At 42.3% G+C, this 21,633-nt stretch overlaps 1 protein-coding gene across 3 annotated transcripts in view; it reads right to left on the bottom strand.

The window, feature by feature from the left end:
• LOC126251885 (collagen alpha-1(XVIII) chain-like) overlaps nucleotides 1-21,633 on the bottom strand; it is a 733,026-nt gene that overhangs the window by 83,681 nt on the left and 627,712 nt on the right. For all 3 annotated transcript variants that reach the window (XM_049952585.1, XM_049952587.1, XM_049952586.1), the window contains 2 exons: nucleotides 17,323-17,409; nucleotides 6,580-6,710 (listed from right to left, as the gene is read on the bottom strand). In XM_049952585.1, coding sequence (XP_049808542.1) covers nucleotides 6,580-6,710; nucleotides 17,323-17,409 — 218 coding nt within the window. The remainder of the gene's footprint in view (nucleotides 1-6,579; nucleotides 6,711-17,322; nucleotides 17,410-21,633) is intronic.

Below are 21,633 nucleotides of genomic sequence, written 5' to 3'. Positions count from 1 at the left end.
CAAGTGTAATGATGGGCTGCTGGTACATCTTTATATACTCGGAGCTGCTGGCTGTGGTGTCACTGGTGCTCACAGCATCCCCATATATGGGCATTCGTTGACTCTGCGCTCGCTGAGCCCGCTTCAATCTCGCGACTGGTGGATCCCAAGCCGCACTGAGCTGCAGACCGTGTCGTCTAAGATATGTGGTCCTACTTTTCTCCGCAGCACAAACTGATTTTCCCCATTGGAAGATCTATTAAAATGTTTTATGTATTTGTTTTAGCTGTGATGGTAAACAGGAGTACAGAAGCGTATTATCCAGGCATATTTGTGCAAACAAAAGCTTTGGTGTTTCGTTAATGTGTAGTTTCGCATGCTTCTCTAGTCTGTTTTCTGAGTGCGGAGAAATGCCAGCAAAGTTTTAATAATTTTGTAACGTTTCCCTCTTGTGGTTTGTAATATGTGACTGATCTTCAGCATTTCCTCCTGGTTTTTCTTTCGAGTCCTACCAGCATTTTTTGAGCATGTGTTAAATGCCAGTGGCGTGCATACGAGTTTTCCATCGTTGCGAGTAAGCGAGTGAATGTGACTGCGCGGTTTCTCTGAGCCGCCTTTATGTAGCGGTTCAAGATCCTTTCAGAAGAGTGACTTCTTTATCACAACCGAATGCTCGTGAGCAGTGAGTCTACCGTACCGCTCCTGGCGTATTATTCCTGTACGGAGGCCACTTCGTAGTGAGTGGTCCTTTCCATTTTTTATTTTTTTTTTTTTCTGCACAGTTTGGCTCCTGCATGGTGAAAGTGCGGGTATGAGGGATCGTCCTTCTTATAGAAACTCTGAACGTGGTAACAGAAGGAAATACCAATGACAATAACATTTATTAAGCAAGATTTAAACCTGATGTTCTTGACAAAGATGGTATTGTAAATTCACCACACTGCAGAGAACTGAAGGAATGAGGAAGTGGCTTCTAAACATTTCAAAACATCAACATTTATTTGTTCTAGGAAATATATACATGTGAACATATCAAACAATACTTACAAGGGAATTACCGACTGGACCTCCTATTTTGAGGAGGAAAAGGCACACTTGTAAGATCTCAACCACAGCAACTGATCCCACGAGAAAACTTGGGCCATGGCATGATGCTACGTAGTTATGACTCTCTGAAAGTATAACTTTTAAGCTTTCTCCCGCGCCGTTTGTTTCTTCTCGGCTCTGCCCTACTGCAGCCGCCTAACACCGGAGCGCGAATTACCGTACGCTGGAGTGACAACCACTATTGTCAGGATATTGAAGGCGAGGGAAGAGGAGGGAGACGTGGGCACATCCACCTAACGTGTTTTGAAATCTTGTTCGAGAACGCATGTTACTCTGCTAGAGAAATAGTAAGTAAAATGAGTGCGTAATATGTCAATCTCACGCACATACAGGGTGGTCCATTGATAGTGACCGGGCCAAATATCTCACGAAATAAGCATCAAACGAAAAAACTACACAGAACAAAACTCGTATAGCTTGAAGGGGGAAACCAGATAGCGCTATGGTTGGCCCGCTAGATGACGCTGCCATAGGTCAAACGGATATCAACTGCGTTTTTTAAAATAGGAACCTCCATTTTTATTACATATTCGTGTAGTACGTAAAGAAATATGAATGTTTTAGTTAGACCATTTTTTTCGCTTTGTTATACATGGCGCTGTAATAGTCACAAACGTATAAGTACGTGGTATCACGTAACATTCCGCCAGTGCGGACGGTATTTGCTTCGTGATACATTACCCATGTTAAAATGGACCGTTTACCAATTGCGGAAAAGGTCGATATCATGTTGATGTATGGCTATTTTGATCAAAATACCCAACGGGCGTGTGCTATGTATGCAGCTCGGTATCCTGGACGACATCATCCAAGTGTCCCAACCGTTCGCCGGATAGTTTCGATATTTACGGAAACAGGAAGCGTTCAGCCACATGTGAAACGTCAACCACGACATGCAACAGATGATGATGCCCAAGTAGGAGTTTTAGCTGCTGTCGCGGCTAATACGCACATCAGTAGCAGACAAATTGCGCGAGAGTCGGGAATCTCAAAAAAGTCAGTGTTGAGAATGCTAAATCAACATCGATTGCACCCGTACCATATTTCTATGCACCAGGAATTGCATGGCGACGACTTTGAACGTCGTGTACAGTTCTGCCACTGTGCACAAGAGAAATTACGGGACGAAGGCAGATTTTTTGCACGCGTTCTATTTAGCGACGAAGCGTCATTCACCAACAGCGGTAACGTAAACCGGCATAATATGCACTATTGGGCAACGGAAAATCCACGATGGCTGCGACAAATGGAACATCAGCGACCTTGGCGGGTTAATGTTTGGTACGGCATTATAGGAGGAAGTATAAAAAAATGGTTCAAATGGCTCTGAGCACTATGGGACTCAACTGCTGAGGTCATCAGTCCCCTAGAACTTAGAACTAGTTAAACCTAACTAACCTAAGGACATCACAAGCATCCATGCCCGAGGCAGGATTCGAACCTGCGACCGTAGCGGTCTCGCGGTTCCAGACTGCAGCGCCTTTAACCGCACGGCCACTTCGGCCGGCTGGAGGAAGTATAATTGGCCCCCATTTTATCGATGGCAATCAAAATGGTGCAATGATTTCCTACGTAATGTTCTATCGATGTTACTACAAGATGTTTCACTGCATGACAGAATGGCGATGTACTTCCAACATGATGGATGTCTGGCACATAGCTCGAGTGCGGTTGAAGCGGTATTGAATAGGATATTTCACGACAGGTGGATTGGTCGTCGAAGCACCATACCATGGCCCGCACGTTCACCGGATCTGACGTCCCCGGATTTCTTTCTGTGGTGAAAGTTGAAGGATATTTGCTATCGTGATCCACCGACAACGCCTGACAACATGCGTCAGCGCATTGTCAATGCATGTGCGAACATTACGGAAGGCGAACTACTCGCTGTTGAGAGGAATGTCGTTACACGTATTGCCAAATGCATTGAGGTTGACGGACATCATTTTGAACATTTATTGCATTAATGTGGTATTTACAGGTAATCACGCTGTAACAGCATGCGTTCTCAGAAATGATAAGTTCACAAAGGTACATGTATCACATTGGAACAACCGAAATAAAATGTTCAAACGTACCTACTTTCTGTATTTTAATTAAAAAAATGGTTCAAATGGCTCTGAGCACTATGGGACTTAACTTCTGAGGTCATCAGTCCCCTAGAACTTAGAACTACTTAAACCTAACTAACATAAGGATATCACACACATCCATACCCGAGGCAGGATACGAACCTGTGACCGCAGCGATCGCGCGGTTCCCGACTGTAGCCCCTAGAACCTCTCGGCCACCCCGGCCGGCATTTTAATTTAAAATAAAAAACCTGCCTGTTACCAACTGTTCGTCTAAAATTGTGAGCCATATGTTTGTGACTATTACAGCGCCTTCTATGACAAAGGGAAAAAAGTGGTCCAACTAAAACATTCATTTTTCTTTGCGTACTACACGAATATGTAATAAAAATGGGGGTTCCTATTTAATAAAAATGCAGTTGATATCCGTTTGACCTATGGCAGCGCCATCTAGCGGGTCAAACATAGCGCCATCTGGTTTCCCCCTTCAAGCTAGACAAGTTTCGTTCTTTGTAGTTTTTTCGTTTGACGCTTATTTCGTGAGATATTTGGCCTGGTCACGATCAGTGGACGTCCAATACTACTTTAACAATATTCTCCTGTTGATATTCGGCAGCTATATAAAAGCCTCAAAATCAAAATGAATAACAGCTTCACTTTAACAGTACCAGCTTTAAAATTCAATGGAAATAACACGCAACAGGGATTTTAATAATTAAATAGTGATACGCTACTTCTTTAATGACACACTCATTTCAGTGACATTCTCATTCGTTAGAATGCATTTATGAATCGCTACATAAAAAAGTTCGAAGTAGAAAGGTCTGCATCCAGCTACAGATTAGAAACTGAGCAATTTGACAGAATGAGCGAAGTATGCTACCAATGACAAAATAGTAATTCACAGAACCCGTTACTCATTCCACTGTGTAGTACTTCACGCTCAGGCATTAAGCGGCTGCAACGGAGAAATGCGTGTGACAAACATGAAGTGCGCTCGCAGGTATGAAAGCTGTGCGTTCAGGAGGTCGATGTCATAACTGCATACAATATGGCGCAAATCTTCTCACGAAGTTGAGTTGTGGGGCTGATATCTTGCAGGTGTGCTTCTTTCTCCTTAAAATATGAGGTCAAATTGACGATATTGCCTTGTTAGAAGGTAGCTACATCCCCATTTACCTTACCCTTCGCGTCTAGATTTCCTTACGAATGTCAAATAACATGTATAACTATTTTTCTCCTTCAATAGAGCTGATGTTTTCGCTATTGAAACAATTTTCATTAAAATGTTTGTCATCTATTTGCATTTTCATTTATTTTCACTATAGGGATTTTCTCTGTAAAATGTAAATAACTTTTTGCTTTCAAATCTGCATCTTTATCTACATGGTTGCTCTGGAAATTACACTTAAGTGCCTGGCAGAGGGTTCATCGGACTACCTTCACACTAATTCTCTATTACTGCCCTCTTGGACTGCTCACGGAAAAAGACCACCTTTATCTTTCCGTGAGAGCTCTGATTTCCCTTATTTTATTACGATAATCGTTTTTCCGTACGTAGATCGACGTCAACAAAATATTTTCGCATTCGGAGAAGAAAGCTGGCGATTGAAATTTCGTGAGAAGAAACGCCTTTGGTTTAATGACGTATCATGTCCCTTATGTGATATTCTGTATCTCTTGTGGAAGAACATTCATAAGAACAATAACAAGTCCTCATACAACCTTTCCAACGCGTCGTGAAATGCAAGCAAACAATAAAATAAAGATTAAGTGCACACATAGGCACCCAATCCGTTACTATAAAATTAGTGATTACGACGAAAATTGGTTGTAATTTCCAGTGTTAGCAGACAACGTCACTATTTGTGTCTCTGTGCATACGCCATCTTTAGTATGCTATGGGTTTCAGAGCTCTGCTGTTGGCGTAATCAGCCGATTACTGACGTCACTAACTCACTTATGGTTTGGATGGCAGGTGTGTAATCCACGTTTCCATATGCAACAGCAATTGACGTAATGGCTGTTACAATAATGGCGCAGTGTGTTGTTGTTTCTACACGCTTCTGTCAAAACTGTCGTGGCAATGTTCTCACTACGGCTGGGACTATTCATAGGGGACATTGGTTTTGTAATTTAGGTTATGGTATTCGAACTGAGCCAAGAATCCAGTAAAAATAAGTGAAAGCACAAATATTGGATTTTGAATTGGAATTTATGCGCACATAACACAGTGGCTTCACATAAAGTAATGGAAGTAGCCTTTGTAAGCGAAGACTCATACGTGAAACACTACCGGATAACGAAAGCTAATTTCGAGTAGTTGTAGAGCTGTGATTCAAGCTCTATTAAAAAATCCGACACTCATTTGAAATATTCAGTTGTGGCTCAAGCAAAACTAGAAGTGACACTTCGGTATTTTGTCAAAAGCACAATTTCGAAGTTTTTGTGTTGTATGTTGGATGCTTTCTACGATTCCCTAAAGACTCGTTTAAACCCTAATATTTTCACTCTTGAGTCCACATAAATTAAATACGACAAAATACTAAATTTATTCTATGCCTAATTTTGGACATACGCTTCGTGCAAGTGCACTAAATGTGATTGATTCCCTTTATTAAAAGCTACACTTAATATAAAACAGTACTGTTACCAGAAGACTTGTTACTTCCATTCTCAAATGCACTGGATAAATGTTTAAGGAACATTGAAGTTTCCAGTACTATAATATGATTGTCTGAATGTGCTGCCAGTATTACACTAATTTTCATCGTTTTTAGAATAAAGTGAGCTGCGATGAAAGTACAAATAACGTTTCACTAATTAAATAATATTTACTTATTCACACAGAAATTTTATCCATGCAGTGTATAATAGCAACATCATATACTTTCACTGCATTAACCATTATCTGCAATGGCAAAATTTGTGCACCAAAGTCGCACCTCCTACTATTGTATTGTAGTAAAACATACTAAAAAAGACGAGTTTTGGAGAGATTTTTAATGTGCTGTATTGCTGAAACTACATATTTTCGTAATGTACAAGTACGAATATGAAATCAATCAGATACAGTCAGTTATCTTCAAAGATGGCGGCCTCTTCTGGCGCTAATCGGTCGTGGGAGAAGGAAAGTGGCGTCTCAAAGTTAACGTGTTTTTTACTGTTGTGGCACTCGAGTGGTGCCACAGTTATTTAGGTGCTTCCACACGCAACTTCGATGACACCACTCGAGTGGCTGCCAGGGCTCGTCATGTTTTTTGCACATGGAACCCGGCTTTACATGCTGGAAAGCTATGCTCAACCAACACGCATTGTCGATTTTGACCACAGTGTCATTCGTGTAAAACAAGCTTAAGTGAGTAAGAGAGGACATGAGGAGGGTGTGCACTGCACACTGTGGAGTGTTGGTACTACGCACCTGTGCCCCAGGTGTGCCGGGCGGCCCTGCAGGTCCCTTGGCCCCTGCAGTGCCATTGTGACCGGGAGGGCCCCGCGCTCCAACTTCTCCTTTTGGACCAGGATCGCCACGGTCTCCCTTCGGTCCTGGAACTGAAAATTTAAAAGTGATTAATGGAAAATCAGATACAAATTAACGAAGAGGTTCTCAATAAAGGAACCCACTTTAGTTGGGTTGAATCAGGATGTTTATGTAAGTGTCACTTACACACTGTAACACATTAACATTTATTTATTTGGTGTTTTTCCTTGGTTGGGGACCCCATTCACAATATACACTGAGGTGAAAAGTCATGGGATACACAAAAGTATAAAAGGGCACTGCATTGACGTGCCTGTCATTTGTACCGAGCTGATACACATGAAAAGGTAGGGTTTATGAGGGGAATTAACAGACATTCAGTTTCGGAAATCGTTAGGGAATTTAATATTCCGAGATCCATAGTGTCAAGAGTGTGCCGAGAATACCAGATATCAGGCATTACCTCTCACAAAAGATAACGCAGTGGCCGACGGACTTCACTTAACGACTGAGAGCAGCGGCGTTTGTGCAGACTTGTCAGTGCTAACAGACAAGCAACACTGCGTGAAATAACCGCAGAAATCAAAGGGACGCCTGGCGAATGTATCCGTTAGGACAGTGCGACGAAATTTGGCGTTAATGGACTGTGGCAGCAGACGACCAACGTGAGTGCCTTTGCTAACAGCACAATATCGCCTGCAGCGCCTCTCCTGGGCTCGTGACTATATCAGTTGTACACTAGACTGGAAAACCGTGGTTTGGTCAGATGAGTCCCGATTTCGGTTGGTAAGAACTGATGGCAGGGTTCGAGTGTGGAGCAGACCCTACAAAGCCATGGACCCAAGTTGTCAACAAGGCACTTTGGAAGCTGGCAGTGGCTCCATAATAGTGTGGGCTGTGATTACGTGGAATTGACTGAGCCCCTGCTATAAGTGAACCGATGATCGACTGGAAATAATAATGTTCGGTGACATGGAGACCATTTGCAGTCATTAATGGAGTTCATGTTCCGAAACAACGATGTCATGTCCCCAGGCCACAACTGTTCGCGACTGGTTTGAAGAACATTCTGGACAATTCGAGCGAATTCTTTAGCCACTCAGATCGCCCGACATGAATCCCATCGAACAGTTATGGGATATAATCGAGAAGTCAGTTAGTGCACAACATCATCTAACGGCGGCTCTTTCGCTGTTTTGGACTGCTGTAGAGGCTGTATGGCTCAATATTTCTGCAGGGGACTTCCAACGACTTGTTAAGTGCATGTCGCGCCCAGTTGAGGCACCACGCCGGGCAGGAGGAGGTCCAACACAGTATTAGGAGGTATGCCATGACTTTTGTTACCTCAGTGTACCTTCTGGATGAAATCATTGCCATCATTGCCACCATTTGCCTGTAAGTTTTTTAAAATTATTTAGTTTTTCACAATCGCGATTTGGGCTGTAGAGTCTTTTTCAAGTGCAGTGGTGAAAAAGAGTCGTAAATGTCAGACACGTCTGAATGACACATCGTCGTCGAAATACACTACTGGCCGTTAAAATTGCTACACCACGAAGATGACGTGCTACAGACGCGAAATTTAACCGACAGGAAGAAGATGCTGTGATATGCAAATGACTAGCTTTTCAGATCATTCAAACAAGGTTGGCGCCGGTGGCGACACCTACAACGTGCTGACATGAGGAAAGTTTCCAACCGATTTCTCATGCACAAACAGCAGTTGACCGGCGTTGCCTGGTTAAACGTTGTTGTGATGCCTCGTGTAAGGAGGAGAAATGCGTACCATCACGTTTCCGACTTTGATAAAGGTCGGATTGTAGCCTATCGCGATTGCGGTTTATCGTATCGCGACATTGCTGCTCGCGTTGGTCGAGATCCAATGACTGTCAGCAGAATATGGAATCGGTGGGTTCAGGAGGGTAATACGGAACGCCGTGCTGGATGCCAACGGTCTCGTATCACTAGCAGTCGAGATGAGAGGCATCTTATCCGCATGGCTGTAACGGATCGTGCAGCCACGTCTCGATCCCTTAGCCAACAGATGGGGACGTTTGCAAGACAAAAACCATCTGCACGGTTCGAAAACGTTTGCAGCAGCAGGGACTATCAGCTCGGAGACCATGGCTGCGGTTACTCTTGACGCTGCATCACAGACAGGAACGCCTGCGATGATGTAATCAACGATGAACCTGGGTGCACGAATGGCAAAACGTCATTTTTTTCGGATGAATCCAGGTTCTGTTTACAACATCATGATGGTCGCATCCGTGTTTGGCGACATCACGGTGAACGCACATTGGAAGCGTGTATTCGTCATCGCCAAACTGGCGTATCACCTGGCGTGATGGTATGGGGTGCCACTGATTACACGTCTCGACACCTCTTGTTCGCTTTGACGGCACTTTGAACAGTGGTCGTTACATTTCAGATGTGTTACGCCCCGTGGCTTTACCCTTCATTCGATCCCTTCGAAACCCTACACTTTAGCAGGAAAATGCACGACCTCATGTTGCAGGTCCTGTACGGGCCTCTCTGGATCAGAAAATGTTCGACTGCTGCCCTGGCCAGCACATTCTCCAGATCTCTCATCAATTGAAAACGTCTGGTCAATGGTGGCCGAGCAACTGGCTCGTCACAATACGCCAGTCACTACTCTTGATGAACTGTGGTATCATGTTGAAGCTGCATGGTCAGCTGTACCTGTACACGCCATCCAAGCTCTGTTTGACTCAATGCCCAGGCGTATGAAGGCCGTTATTACGGCCAGAGGTGGTTGTGCTGGGTACTGATTTCTCAGGATCTATGCACCCAAATTGCGTGAAAATGTAATCACATGTCAGTTCTAGTATAATATATTTGTTCAATGAATAACCGTTTATCATGTGCATTTGTTCTTGCTGTAGCAATTTTAATGGCCAGTAGTGTATTACAAAACATATGTGGACATGTATATGGGTCGCTTCATATTACTATCAGAGTGCGAATTTTTTTTTTAAAAAAAGGTTACAGGTAACTTAACGCGCGGCTGACTCGCTTTGACGTGCTCAGCTGCAGCAATCCTTGCCGACACAGTGCTGTGGTAAGCACGAACCGTGTACGAACATGATTGTATTGGGCTGCGACTTGCCAGTTCGCAGCTGGCGTTGATCTTAAGGCAGTAAGCACGTATTTCCCAACGAAAAGATACTCATAAAGGGACCTAGAAAATTCCAGCAACAAATGATACAGATTAAATTGACCACATAGTAGTATCCAATAGCCGGCCGGAGTGGCCGTGCGGTTCTAGGCGCTACAGTCTGGAGTCGAGCGACGGCTACGGTCGCAGGTTCGAATCCTGCCCCGGGCATTGATGTGTGTGATGTCCTTAGGTTAGTTAGGTTTAATTAGTTCTAGGTTCTAGGCGACTGATGACCTCAGAAGTTAAGTCGCATAGTGCTCAGAGCCATTTGAACCATTTGGTATCCAAAAGATGAGCAAATAACACTGAGTGTGAACGCTTGGTGTGGGGAGCAAACTCAGAATTGGTCCACTACCTTGTGGCTGCAGAAACGAGGAAAAGGATTTCTATGACGTATAAACCATGAGAAAGCTGAAATGGATTTTTGAATAATTGGAAGATAAGGGTGCAGCTTTTGAATATCAGAATAAACTGAGAAAGAATTTATAGGTAGTGGACCACAGTAATCACACAGGCTAGAAACGGGAATGTATTAAGATTAATGTCATAACTGTAGTAGAGGATGTAGTGGTATGGGAATCTGGAAGACTTAGAAATAAGATGTGGTATCATGATGAATGTAAACAAGTGGTGCAAGATAAGAAAGAAGCAAGTTTAAAATGTCACCAACGAAATACGAGAATTAACTGGGCTATGTATTGAGAGGGAACAGTTTGTTCCATCTCATTACAATTAGTTTTTTTGCTGCATTACATTGAATATACTTTCAACATTTTTTTAGTTTAAACAGTGTCATATCTCGAGTGAAGAAGTGGACTATCTGTTTATTTAATTCAATTCATAATTACATAAATGCACTTCCTTTCCCTAATCCCACTACGTTGCATTGGGTTGATTAAGTAGGGGTTTGTATTAAGAGTTCGTCTGCTGGTAGTGCCAAGGTAGAGGTGTGGTCACCATGTAGGTCGGTTGGTGCCAACGTAAGCCTGGAGTAAAGACAGAGATGTTGCACCTGTTTGCCAGGGGTTAGTGCGGGGTTGGTAACAGGTCCCCTTCTCCTCCATGTAAGGGAACGGCCGTTGAGAGCCGCCATGATAGTCACTCTTGGGGTAGCGACTGAACTGAGCGGACGGAATCGAGGGCAATCTCCGTCTTTGCTGCCAATTTTATCGTGGGATGAGGTATTATGTTTTATACTAATCCGCTCTTTTCCAAGGATTGAAATAGTTAGCGTGTCGTTACGGCCATTCATTCATTTTTTTTTAGAAATTTTGCCTTTACAATTAAAGTTTTCAGTTAGGGTTTCTTTGTCAGAGGCGAGCATGGGGGCTCGTGTTATCCCTTTATAGTGTTGCAATTACTTGGTGCCTTCAGCACACGAGAGCAGCAATAGCTCTAAAAAATTGTATAGTTTCACTTTCAGAAGCAATTTTTTTTGCAATGTTAAAGTAACCTGGGGCCTTACCCCACCTAGTTAACACGTGGTCGTAACGGCTGATGAGTAATTTGGATGACGATTCCGTGTGAAACCTGATAGGAGATGCGTGTGTGACATACTTAAGGTTCTAAGCGTGTGACGTAAAATTTTTCTAGGCCATCTCATAAATTTTGTTCACGGTTCCTTTTTAACCCCCATTTGCAAGCAGCACGTCCTAACTACTTTGATAAAGAATAGGTTGAGCTTTTGAATGATTGTATAGTATGGAAAGCAAGAACGAACAGAGGGGTGAGTACAAAGAAATTAGCTGTTGGTATCGGTCAGCCACGTGGTGCAGAATTGCACTACCAGCGAGCTACCAGTTCGTTCTTGGAAATTAGTTAGGGTGAGGATGCTTATGTGTGCTGTTAATTGATTATTTGCGTGTGCCGTATTTCACAGGATGTTTTATTTTTTAAGAATTTGCTTTCTTTTGTGAATATGGGAGATGTTTGTGTCTGCTTTGTTCCCCCGTTTTTCCGCCAAAGAGAATTTTTGTTATTCGGTCCTAGTAGTAATCTTGGGAGCAAATTTCGATCACTGTCCCAGCAGACAGACCACAAGGGCAGCAACGTAGTCCCATCCTCTTTCCCATTGCTTAAGTAGAAACGAGATGTCTATTAGTTTAAGCATCTCCAGTGCGAGACAAAACTAGAAGATATTTGACTTGACTTTGTTTGCTGCAATTATTAAATTTGTAAAGTTTTGGGGAATATAGATAATAAATGTCATATTAAGTTTGTAAAATTTCTGGGATCTAGACAATAAATGACCTATAAACTGGATGTCATGGATTTAGTGGTCATTACAAACCCCAGTCCTGTGTCGAGAGCAATGTCATGAATTTAATGATCATTACAAACCCCAGTCCTGGGTAGAGAGCAATGCTACCAATAAAGTGGTGCCCTTATAGATCATGATAGAGTGTGGCCTTTACTGACTTGCCCACTTGGTTGTTTGAGCCCTCCCCCGCGTTATCCGTTGCGCAATATTAACATAATAATCATCAGATCATTTAACTAAACGTCGGGCCGGCTCCTTAAATTCAATCCTTCCGAGCAATGTATCAAACGAGCAAGCACGTGTCAATGAGGCCACTTGGCCACACACACTACCGGCACGCTCTAGTATAGAGAGAAGAAAACAGATGAAGAGAGATACAAAAAGGTAACGATGCATAACTAAACAGAAGGAACCTTTCAGTATAACGAAAAGAGGATAGAAGCAGCAAGTGTACGCGGAAGAAACAAAAGAGATGCCTTAAAAAGGCTTAAAAAGTACTTTATAGGAATGAGAATAGAAAGTTTTATAAGAAATTAAAAATACGAACACAAGGGTATAAACTTAATGTAATAGGCGGCAAGGAAGATGGAATCCTGCTGACAGAAATGTGGAAAGTGCTGGACAGACGGAGGGAATATTTTAAATAAAAGTTGGAGGAGACCATATCAATGGGAAACAACGCATATACCCTGCTGTAGAACCATTAACAGAAGAGCCCACTCTTGTAGCAGTATAGAAAGTGGTGAATTATCAAAAATATCACAAATCTCCAGGAAATGATCGAATAACTGCCGAGCCGCTAAAGAGAGGCGGTATTACTTTAAACAAACGTATATATAAACTCATATTTTTAACTTCGAATCAAGAAAGTGTTCCAGAAGAATGGACTATATGCGTCCAAAACTGATCGTGAATACCACAGCACTGTATTGGTATAGTCATACCACAGAACTTTAAAGTATGTCTACCATTACGTGGCCTGTAATCCTTGTTTTAATTAGCACACAGATTGTAATATGAAACGACTCGTATACATTCCACGTATGTTTGTTTTTGACGACGATATGTAATTCAGATATAGGTATCTGATATTTACCGACTATTTTTCACAATTGAACTTGAAAATGGCTCTACAGCCGAAATCGTGGTAGTAAAAAAATAAATAATTTAAAATGAACTTACATCAAATGGCGGCAATGATTTCAGTCATAAAAATCTGTTTTCTGCACAGCGATTATTGCCAGCCGTTATTCGGTGGATGGACGTTATTGCCAGTCGTCTAGATACTGTGCTGAACCCTACATTCCATTAATTACAAACTAACAACTGTAATTACAACAGTGAAATGACACACAGTTGACGTAGTCACTCACAAGTTGTGTACATTGCGTTATTTGATAGTGTAACAATAACTGAAAGAGTGATAATCCTGTTAGTGTTTTCTGCAGCTTACTACTACTTAATACAAAGGTATAAACTATGGGGAAAAATTAAGTACATTTAGCTAAACTACAGAAAGAGTGAGGAAAGTATAGATAATAAGAGCTATGGGTAGGTTCCCATCGCAGCAGCCAGCAACAAGTCTCGATTCTACATTCCACGGCCAGTTGCCTACATTCTATTGCTTCAAGCGGTATTGCAGATGAAGTTCAGCTTCTGAATATGTAGATCTTTTGTTAACCGTAAAGGGCTATTGTTAGCACTCACTGAGGAATATTGTGCTGCATTGTCAAGTTAAACTCGAATTTTCGCCTAGAAAATATCTTATAGCTGACTTGATTAAAGTACAAGGTGGCCTCCGAGTACAGACTGCTTTTAATTACACAAGAGTTGTTGCCAGTCACGAGCAGATACAACAACAAATATACACTGAAGAGTCAAAGAAACTGGTACACCTGCCTGATATCGGGTAGGGTCCCCACAAGCACTCAGAAGTGCCGCAACACAACGTGGCATGGCCTCGACTAATGTCTGAAGTGGTGCTGGAGGTGACACCATGGACAGCACGTTGCAAGGAATCCCAGATATGCTTAATAATGCTCATGTCTGGGGAGTTTGGTGGCCAGAGGAAGCGTTTAAAACTCAGGAGTGTTCCTGGAGCTACTCGGTAGCAATTCTGGACGTTTGGGGTGTCGCATTGTCCTGTTGGAATTGCTCAAGCCGGTCGGAATACACAATGGAGATAAATGGATGCCAGTGACAGGACAGGATGTTTACGTACGTGTAACGTGTCAGAGTCATATCTAGACGTATCAAGGGCCCCATGTCACTTCAAGTGCACACGCCCCACATCGTTACAGATCCTCCACCAGCCTGAACAGTCCCCTGCTGACATACAGGCTCCATGCATTCATGAGGTTGTTTCCATACCGTGTAAGAGGTATGTGCTGCTTGCGATATGTAAGCTATAAGAGAATCTGAGACCAAAGAGCTGTGTTGACTGCAGTACGAACTGTGTAGCAGTAGCAGTAAGTTGTTGCTAGCGAGCAGTCGCCTGTCTGCGCTTGTCAGTCCAGTCTGGTGTATCATGTTGGCTGGGCCGGTAGTGGTGCAGTGATGCCGGAGCCTGAGTATTATTGTATAAGGTAAAAAGCAGCCTCGCGCAAATCTAGTAAAGTTATGTGAAGTCCCATGTAAATCTTTTAAAAATGTCCTAATAATAATCTTCGTGATATAAAGTAATTTCTAACAAACATTCATTTCAATTTAAAGAATTTACTAATTTCTTCAATCCATGATCATTCCTATTGTTGCAAAAGAAAAATCAGTTGCTTCCTTTCATAAATGACAAATCTATCGGCCAGCATTGCACAGAGCTGTCGCGGAAAATTTTTATATAAGAGCAGATATATTCGCCGTTTTTATTGAGGTAAGAATTTTTCCTTTTTTATTCAGAATGATCTTACAGGGCCATGACGCAGCGCTGATGTCGTCCAAATTCTACCAGGTTACTGAATTTATTTTTTATTACGAGGTTTAGGAATTTTTCTGTTTCGAGCTTACATGAAATGGGAAACAAATTTTGTGTGGAGGTTAAATGTGAATGAATTTCTGTAGGGAGGTTATAAATGGGAACCAATTTTGTTCTGAGGTTACACTAAAATTAGAATCGCTATCCATAATAATTATTAATTACAATTTTTTTGTGGGGAGGTTACAACCCGTACACGTCCAACTGCTCGATAAAATTTGAAACGAGACTCGCCCGACCAGGCAACATGTCTCCAGTCATCAACAGTCCAATGACGACGTTGACTGGCCCAGGCGAGGCCTAAAGCTCTGTGTCGTGGAGTCATCAAGGGTACATGAGTGGGCCTTCGGCTCCGAAAGCCCATGTCGATGATGCTTCATTGAATGGTTCCACGCTGACACCTTTTGATGGTCTAGCATTGAAACCTGCAGCAATTTTGCGGAAGGGCTTGACTTCTGTCGCGTTGAACGATTCTCTTCAGTCGACGATCATCCCGTTCTTGCGGGATCTTTTTTCGGCCGCAGCGATGTCGGAGATTTGATGTTGTACCGTATTCCTGCTATTCACGGTACACTCGTGAAATGGTCGTACGGGAAAGTCCCCACTTCATCGCTACCTCAGAGATGCTGTGCGACAAATGTAACACCATGTTCAAAATCACTTAAATCTTGATAATCTGCCATTCCAGCAGCAGTAACCGATCTAACAACTGCATCAGACAGTTGTTTTCTTATATAGGCGTTGCCGACCGCAGCGCCTTTCTCTGCCTGTTTAAATATCTCTGTATTTGAATACGCGTGCCTATGCCAGTTTCTTTGGCGCTTCAGTGTATTTCATCCATCCTGGGAATCGAGAATCTAAACAATTTTTGCCTATTTTCTGTAGAGATACCGGCAAGATATCGGTCCAGGGAATTCGAAGCCCCGTCGGAGGTTCGAGTCCTTCCTCAGGCATGGGTGTGTGTGTGTTGTTCTTAGCATAAGTTAGTTTAAGTAGTGTGTAAGTCTAGGGTCCGATTACCTCCGCAGTTTGGTCCTTCAGAAATTCACACATTTGAACATTTTTGGAATTCGAAGACCGAATCAAAGTCTATACAGTAGTTCCTCGGACTACAGAGGACATAAAAAAAGAAGTGAGCAGGGGCTTCAGTTTATATACATAGACATAGAAGATTTAATAAAATATTTTTTATTTAGTTACTATATCATTACTACGACTTACATTTTATGTTTCCTTGTAGTAATGTTTGTCTATTATGGTTTTGACGGATGATGAATGCAATGTATGTTCTAATGGCAGAAAGATATTTTCATGTGATACAATTTAACAATTTTCAGAATTTTGTTTTACTTGTTTCTTATCAGGTTTGATGATACTACGTCAAAGGGGAGTACCCTATAGGTTTTGCTGAGTGAGCTCGCGAGTGTCAAAATCAGTGACATGAATGGCCGTATGATTTGATTACATTGACTTATGAGCTTAAACTTTCTACACCACAAAGGGACCATAGACCTTGACGACATAATTTTGAAGTTTGTACGCCAACCTGTTTACAAGAAAAAAGAGCCTTCACAGACAGACAAACACTTAGACGGATAAAAAAAATGACATTTTTTTCCGTGATATTACCAGTTTTTCGATTTTTTCATGTATCTCTACTGTCAAATTTTGCTTCTTGCTGAATTTCATGACTCCATGTCAACCGGAAGTATCCTATAGATTTCGATGAGTGTATTTGAGAGTTTCAAAATATGTGACGGAAACAGTCAGATCTTTTGATCGAACTGACTTAGGATCTTAAATGTTTCAGACCGCCAAAGGATCATAGCCTTTAGTATGCGACATAAATATGAACTTGATATGTCAACCTGTTCCAGAGGAAAAGGGGTCTTAACAGACGGACAGACAAAGAGACTGATAAAAAATAATAAAAAATATTCTTTTCGTGTGATATAAGTACATATTAAAATTTTTCCGATTTTTTTCCTTTACTTGTAATGTGAAACTGTGCGTCTTTGGGAAAATTTCACTATTCTAGGTCAACAGGTAGTACCCTATAGATTTTGATGAGTGAGTTCTCGAGTATCAAAATATGGGCGTACCTTTTAACTGAAATGACTTAGAAGCCTAAAATTTTTACAAGTCCACGAGACCATAGACCTTTCGGACACAGAGCATCTCTTATGGATAAAAACAAATAAAGAAAGTAAATAAAAAGCATGAACGAACACTAGGCTGGTGTCAGCAGTCAGAGCTGAGGTTGGCTGTGCTCACCTGGTGCTACCTCATTGAAGCTGGGAGGTTCCAGCGCTGGTCCCGGGGGCCCTGGAGGACCCTGCAAGCCAGGCGCTCCGGGTTCACCTGCAACATGTCCGATGTGTCATTCCAGTACGCTGTACAAGAGAACAAATCATTCAGTAAGAGATAATGACAGTTTAACATTAAGTGGTCAGTGTGTTCCTCCAGTTGAGCCGAAGAAGTATCATATATCTGTCACTGCGAATCATCTGCAGTTTCAAACTTATTGGAAGTTCTATCTTCAGTCTACATCGAAAGGTAAGGAAAGAATGCGTATTCTGGTAGCAGCCCAACACGCTCCAGCTCACTACTTGAAGAACATACCGAGGTAACCTAAATGAAGCAATTCATTTTCCATAATGAGCGCCAGAGCAAATATCGTGTCACACTTAGCGTCTCGATCTAACGCAAAATCGGCGGCTTGTGTATCAGTTTCTCAATATATATAGAACCCAATACGTTGTCCTTGATGGTGAGTATTCATCGGAGGTGAGGGTATCATGTGGAGTGCCCCAGGGAAGTGTGGTAGGCCCGCTGATGTTTTCTATCTACATAAATGATCTTTTGGATAGGGTGGACAGCAATGTGCGGCTGTTTGCTGATGATGCTGTGGTGTACGGGAAGGTGTCGTCGTTGAGTGACTGTAGGAGGATACAAGATGACTTGGACAGGATTTGTGATTGGTGTAAAGAATGGCAGCTAACTCTAAATATAGATAAATGTAAATTAATGCAGATGAATAGGAAAAAGAATCCCGTAATGTTTGAATACTCCATTAGTAGTGTAGCGCTTGACACAGTCACGTCGATTAAGTATTTGGGCGTAACACTGCAGAGCGATAAGATGTGGGACAAGCATGTAATCGCAGTTTTGGGGAAGGCGGATAGTCGTCTTCGGTTCATTGGTAGAATTTTGGGAAGATGTGGTTCATCTGTAAAGGAGACCGCTTATAAAACACTAATACGACCTATTCTTGAGTACTGCTCGAGCGTTTGGGATCCCTATCAGGTCGGATTGAGGGAGGACATAGAAGCAATTCAAAGGCGGGCTGCTAGATTTGTTACTGGTAGGTTTGATCATCACGCGAGTGTTACGGAAATGCTTCAGGAACTCGGGTGGGAGTCTCTAGAGGAAAGGAGGCGTTCTGTTCGTGAATCGCTACTGAGGAAATTTAGAGAACCAGCATTTGAGGCTGACTGCAGTACAATTTTACTGCCGCCAACTTACATTTCGCGGAAAGACCACAAAGATAAGATAAGAGAGATTAGGGCTTGTACAGAGGCATATAGGCAGTCATTTTTCCCTTGTTCTGTTTGGGAGTGGAACAGGGAGAGAAGATGCTAGTTGTGGTACGAGGTACCCTCTGCCACGCACCGTATGGTGGATTGCGGCGTATGTATGTAGATGTAGATGTAGATGTAGATGTAGTTAGGCTACTCCCATCTGAAGGGCTTATTTCAATAGCGGTACAAGTCCATTTTTGTTCATTCTGAGATACAGAGTCCTAAAGTTAAATGAGCGCTGAAAAATCTGCAGTTGAGATACCAGAAATATTCGAGTATATATACTTGAGTGTTTCTGGTATCTCAACTGCAGGTTTTTCAGCACTCATTTAACTTTAGGACTCTATAGCTCAGAAAGAACAAAAATGCCCTTGTACTACTTTGAAATAAGCCCTTCATTTAGTATCACATAGGCGAATGAACCGAGTTTCAGATCATTCTACGACAGAACAATCTCAGGTAGTCACCGGGAATCGAACCCCCAGACTTACACGTCAGTAGCTAGCAACACTAACGCCTAGGACACGGAGACGATGAAGCATAACAGCTCTGACCGTGTTCATAATGACCAGGACCAACGGCGCAAAAGCAGAATCGTCCTTGATAAATGGCAAGGGACGTGCCTCAGACTGCACTAATTTTAAACGTACGACACACAAGAGACGTACCTGTGACTTGGATGTGACAGCGATAAGCGTCCATATTTACAGCTCTGTCAAGACGTAACCTGGCATGATGATACAGTTCAGTTAGATCTCACGGAAAGATTCGCGTGTGATTCCGACCACAAGAAGCAATGGAACATTGTCAAAACGCAAATCACGTAGGTGGGTCTTCAATGGAATGTGCTTGCACATCTAACAACTGTTTTTGCTGATCATTTTATGGCACATTTATTCAATGTATGTTTTATTTTGGCAGACACTTCGTGAATATGTTCTCTTTTTTAAGCTGTGACACCTGCATTATGTAACTATGTGTAATATATTTAGACGATGGTTTCGTTTATAGAAGAATAATCATGCCCAACATTGTGGTACTGGCCTTGAAAGCGGCCAAAGACAAATGACCGAACTTTTATTTAAAAAGTAGGGAAAATCGGGGCGGAACATGATACTTAATGTCTAACAATTATTGTAAAATAAAGGAACACAATAAGTAACTTCTTAAAGAAATAAAAATATCACCTTGTAGCGTAACTTAACGTCCCTTATTTGGAAATCAGTGAAAACTGAATGTTATTTTTGATATTTTTTCAAAGAAATGCTTCCATATTTCCCTTTGTGGCCCACGTGACAGAAAGGGGTAAGGCAACTTTGTTGTGAAATTATTGCATAAACGTTGAAATTATTAGGAATATCATCTTAAAGTAAGGAAAATTGAATCTTAAAAATAAGAAAATATTGTAATGTCATTTTAAAAAATGTATAATTATTTTTAATGCTTAATACCAAGTTACTGTTACTGTTACTTCATTGAATTCCATCGCTCATGCAGAAGATGTATTTTCTGGCTTGCGAATAGACAATACAGGATGCATAGTAATAACTCCTAAAATCCAGTCCTGCCCAGCTAGCCACGTTTCTTTGTCAAATCTGTGTGGTAAGCCAATTCTTTCTGCAAGTGGATAGGCTAATGATCAGACAATGAGCTGTTTCATCGTTGGCCTAAAGAGTCTGTTTTGCATTGACTACACTATGCTAACAGATCGTATTCTTGTTCTGTAGTGAACACATTTTTAAATTTTCCATCTGATTTGTTAACTTCATAGTTGGTATTATTCTTAACTTGACGAACATATCTTTCCAACGTTGATTTGGATACATCAAATTCCTTAGATGCCTCAAAATCTCCCATTTCAGCACATACAACTGCTTAAACTACCATTTCCATCGAATTAACGTCCCAATGCTGTCTATCATTCTTTCTAATGTAAGTTAACACCATTTGGAAAGGCCGGCCGAAGTGGCCGTGCGGTTCTGGGCGCTACAGTCTGGAGCCGAGCGACTGCTACGGTCGCAGGTTCGAATCCTGCCTCGGGCATGGATGTGTGTGATGTCCTTAGGTTAGTTAGGTTTAATTAGTTCTAAGTTCTAGGCGACTTATGACCTCAGAAGTTGAGTCGCATAGTGCTCAGAGCCATTTGAACCATTTGGAAAAAAATAGGGGAAAAAAAGAAATACCTGGGGCGTTCAATAAGTAATGCAACAATTTTGTTCTCGGCCAGTTTCGGTTGAAAAAATGCGGAAATGTGGGACATCGCCGAATATTACCGCTTCAGTCCCTGTAGTTTCATGAAGTTCCGATAGGTGCCCGCGCGATACGCAACCGGTGAAGTGGCGTCTGTAACGAAGGGGCGTTCGAAGCAGAGAGCTGTCATTGAGTTTCTTTTGGAGGAAAACCAGATCACCACACATATTCATAGGCATTTGCAGAATGTCTAAGGAGACCTAACAGTGAACGAAAGCCCGACGGGTCGTTGGGTGAGTCGTCTGTCACCATTGCAATAACATCGCGCAAACCTGCCCGAGGTCCTGCATACCGGCCGGCCGCACACAGTTGAGACTCCTGGAATGTTGGATGATGATGAAGATGTTTGGTTTGTGGGGCGCGGTCTTCAGCGACCGTACAAAGTCCCAATTTTTACAGAGTCCAATTTTTACACAGTTCAATCTAGCCGCTGTCGCGAATGATGATGATGATGATGAAATGGTGAGGACAACACAAACACCTAGTAACTGGGGCAGAGAAAATCCGCAATCCGGCCGGGACTCGAATCCGGAACCCCGTGATCCAGAGGTAGCAACGTTAGCCACTTTTTTCATTTTGTCCGTTATTGTTCGTTGTATTTGGTCGTAGAGGATGTGACATGACATCCGTTGAAGTTCGTTGGTGATCCTTCCACTCAGGTTTTTTATTACAGGGACCAGCCGGCTCTCTCCGAACACGCTGAGCTACCGTCCCGGCTATGGAAATGAGGGTGTGGCAACATTGGCCAGGAAGC

The sequence above is a fragment of the Schistocerca nitens genome, chromosome 4 (assembly GCF_023898315.1).
Source record: "Schistocerca nitens isolate TAMUIC-IGC-003100 chromosome 4, iqSchNite1.1, whole genome shotgun sequence".
NCBI classification, from domain to species: domain Eukaryota; kingdom Metazoa; phylum Arthropoda; class Insecta; order Orthoptera; family Acrididae; genus Schistocerca; species Schistocerca nitens.
This window is presented reverse-complemented; position numbering and strand designations above follow the sequence as displayed.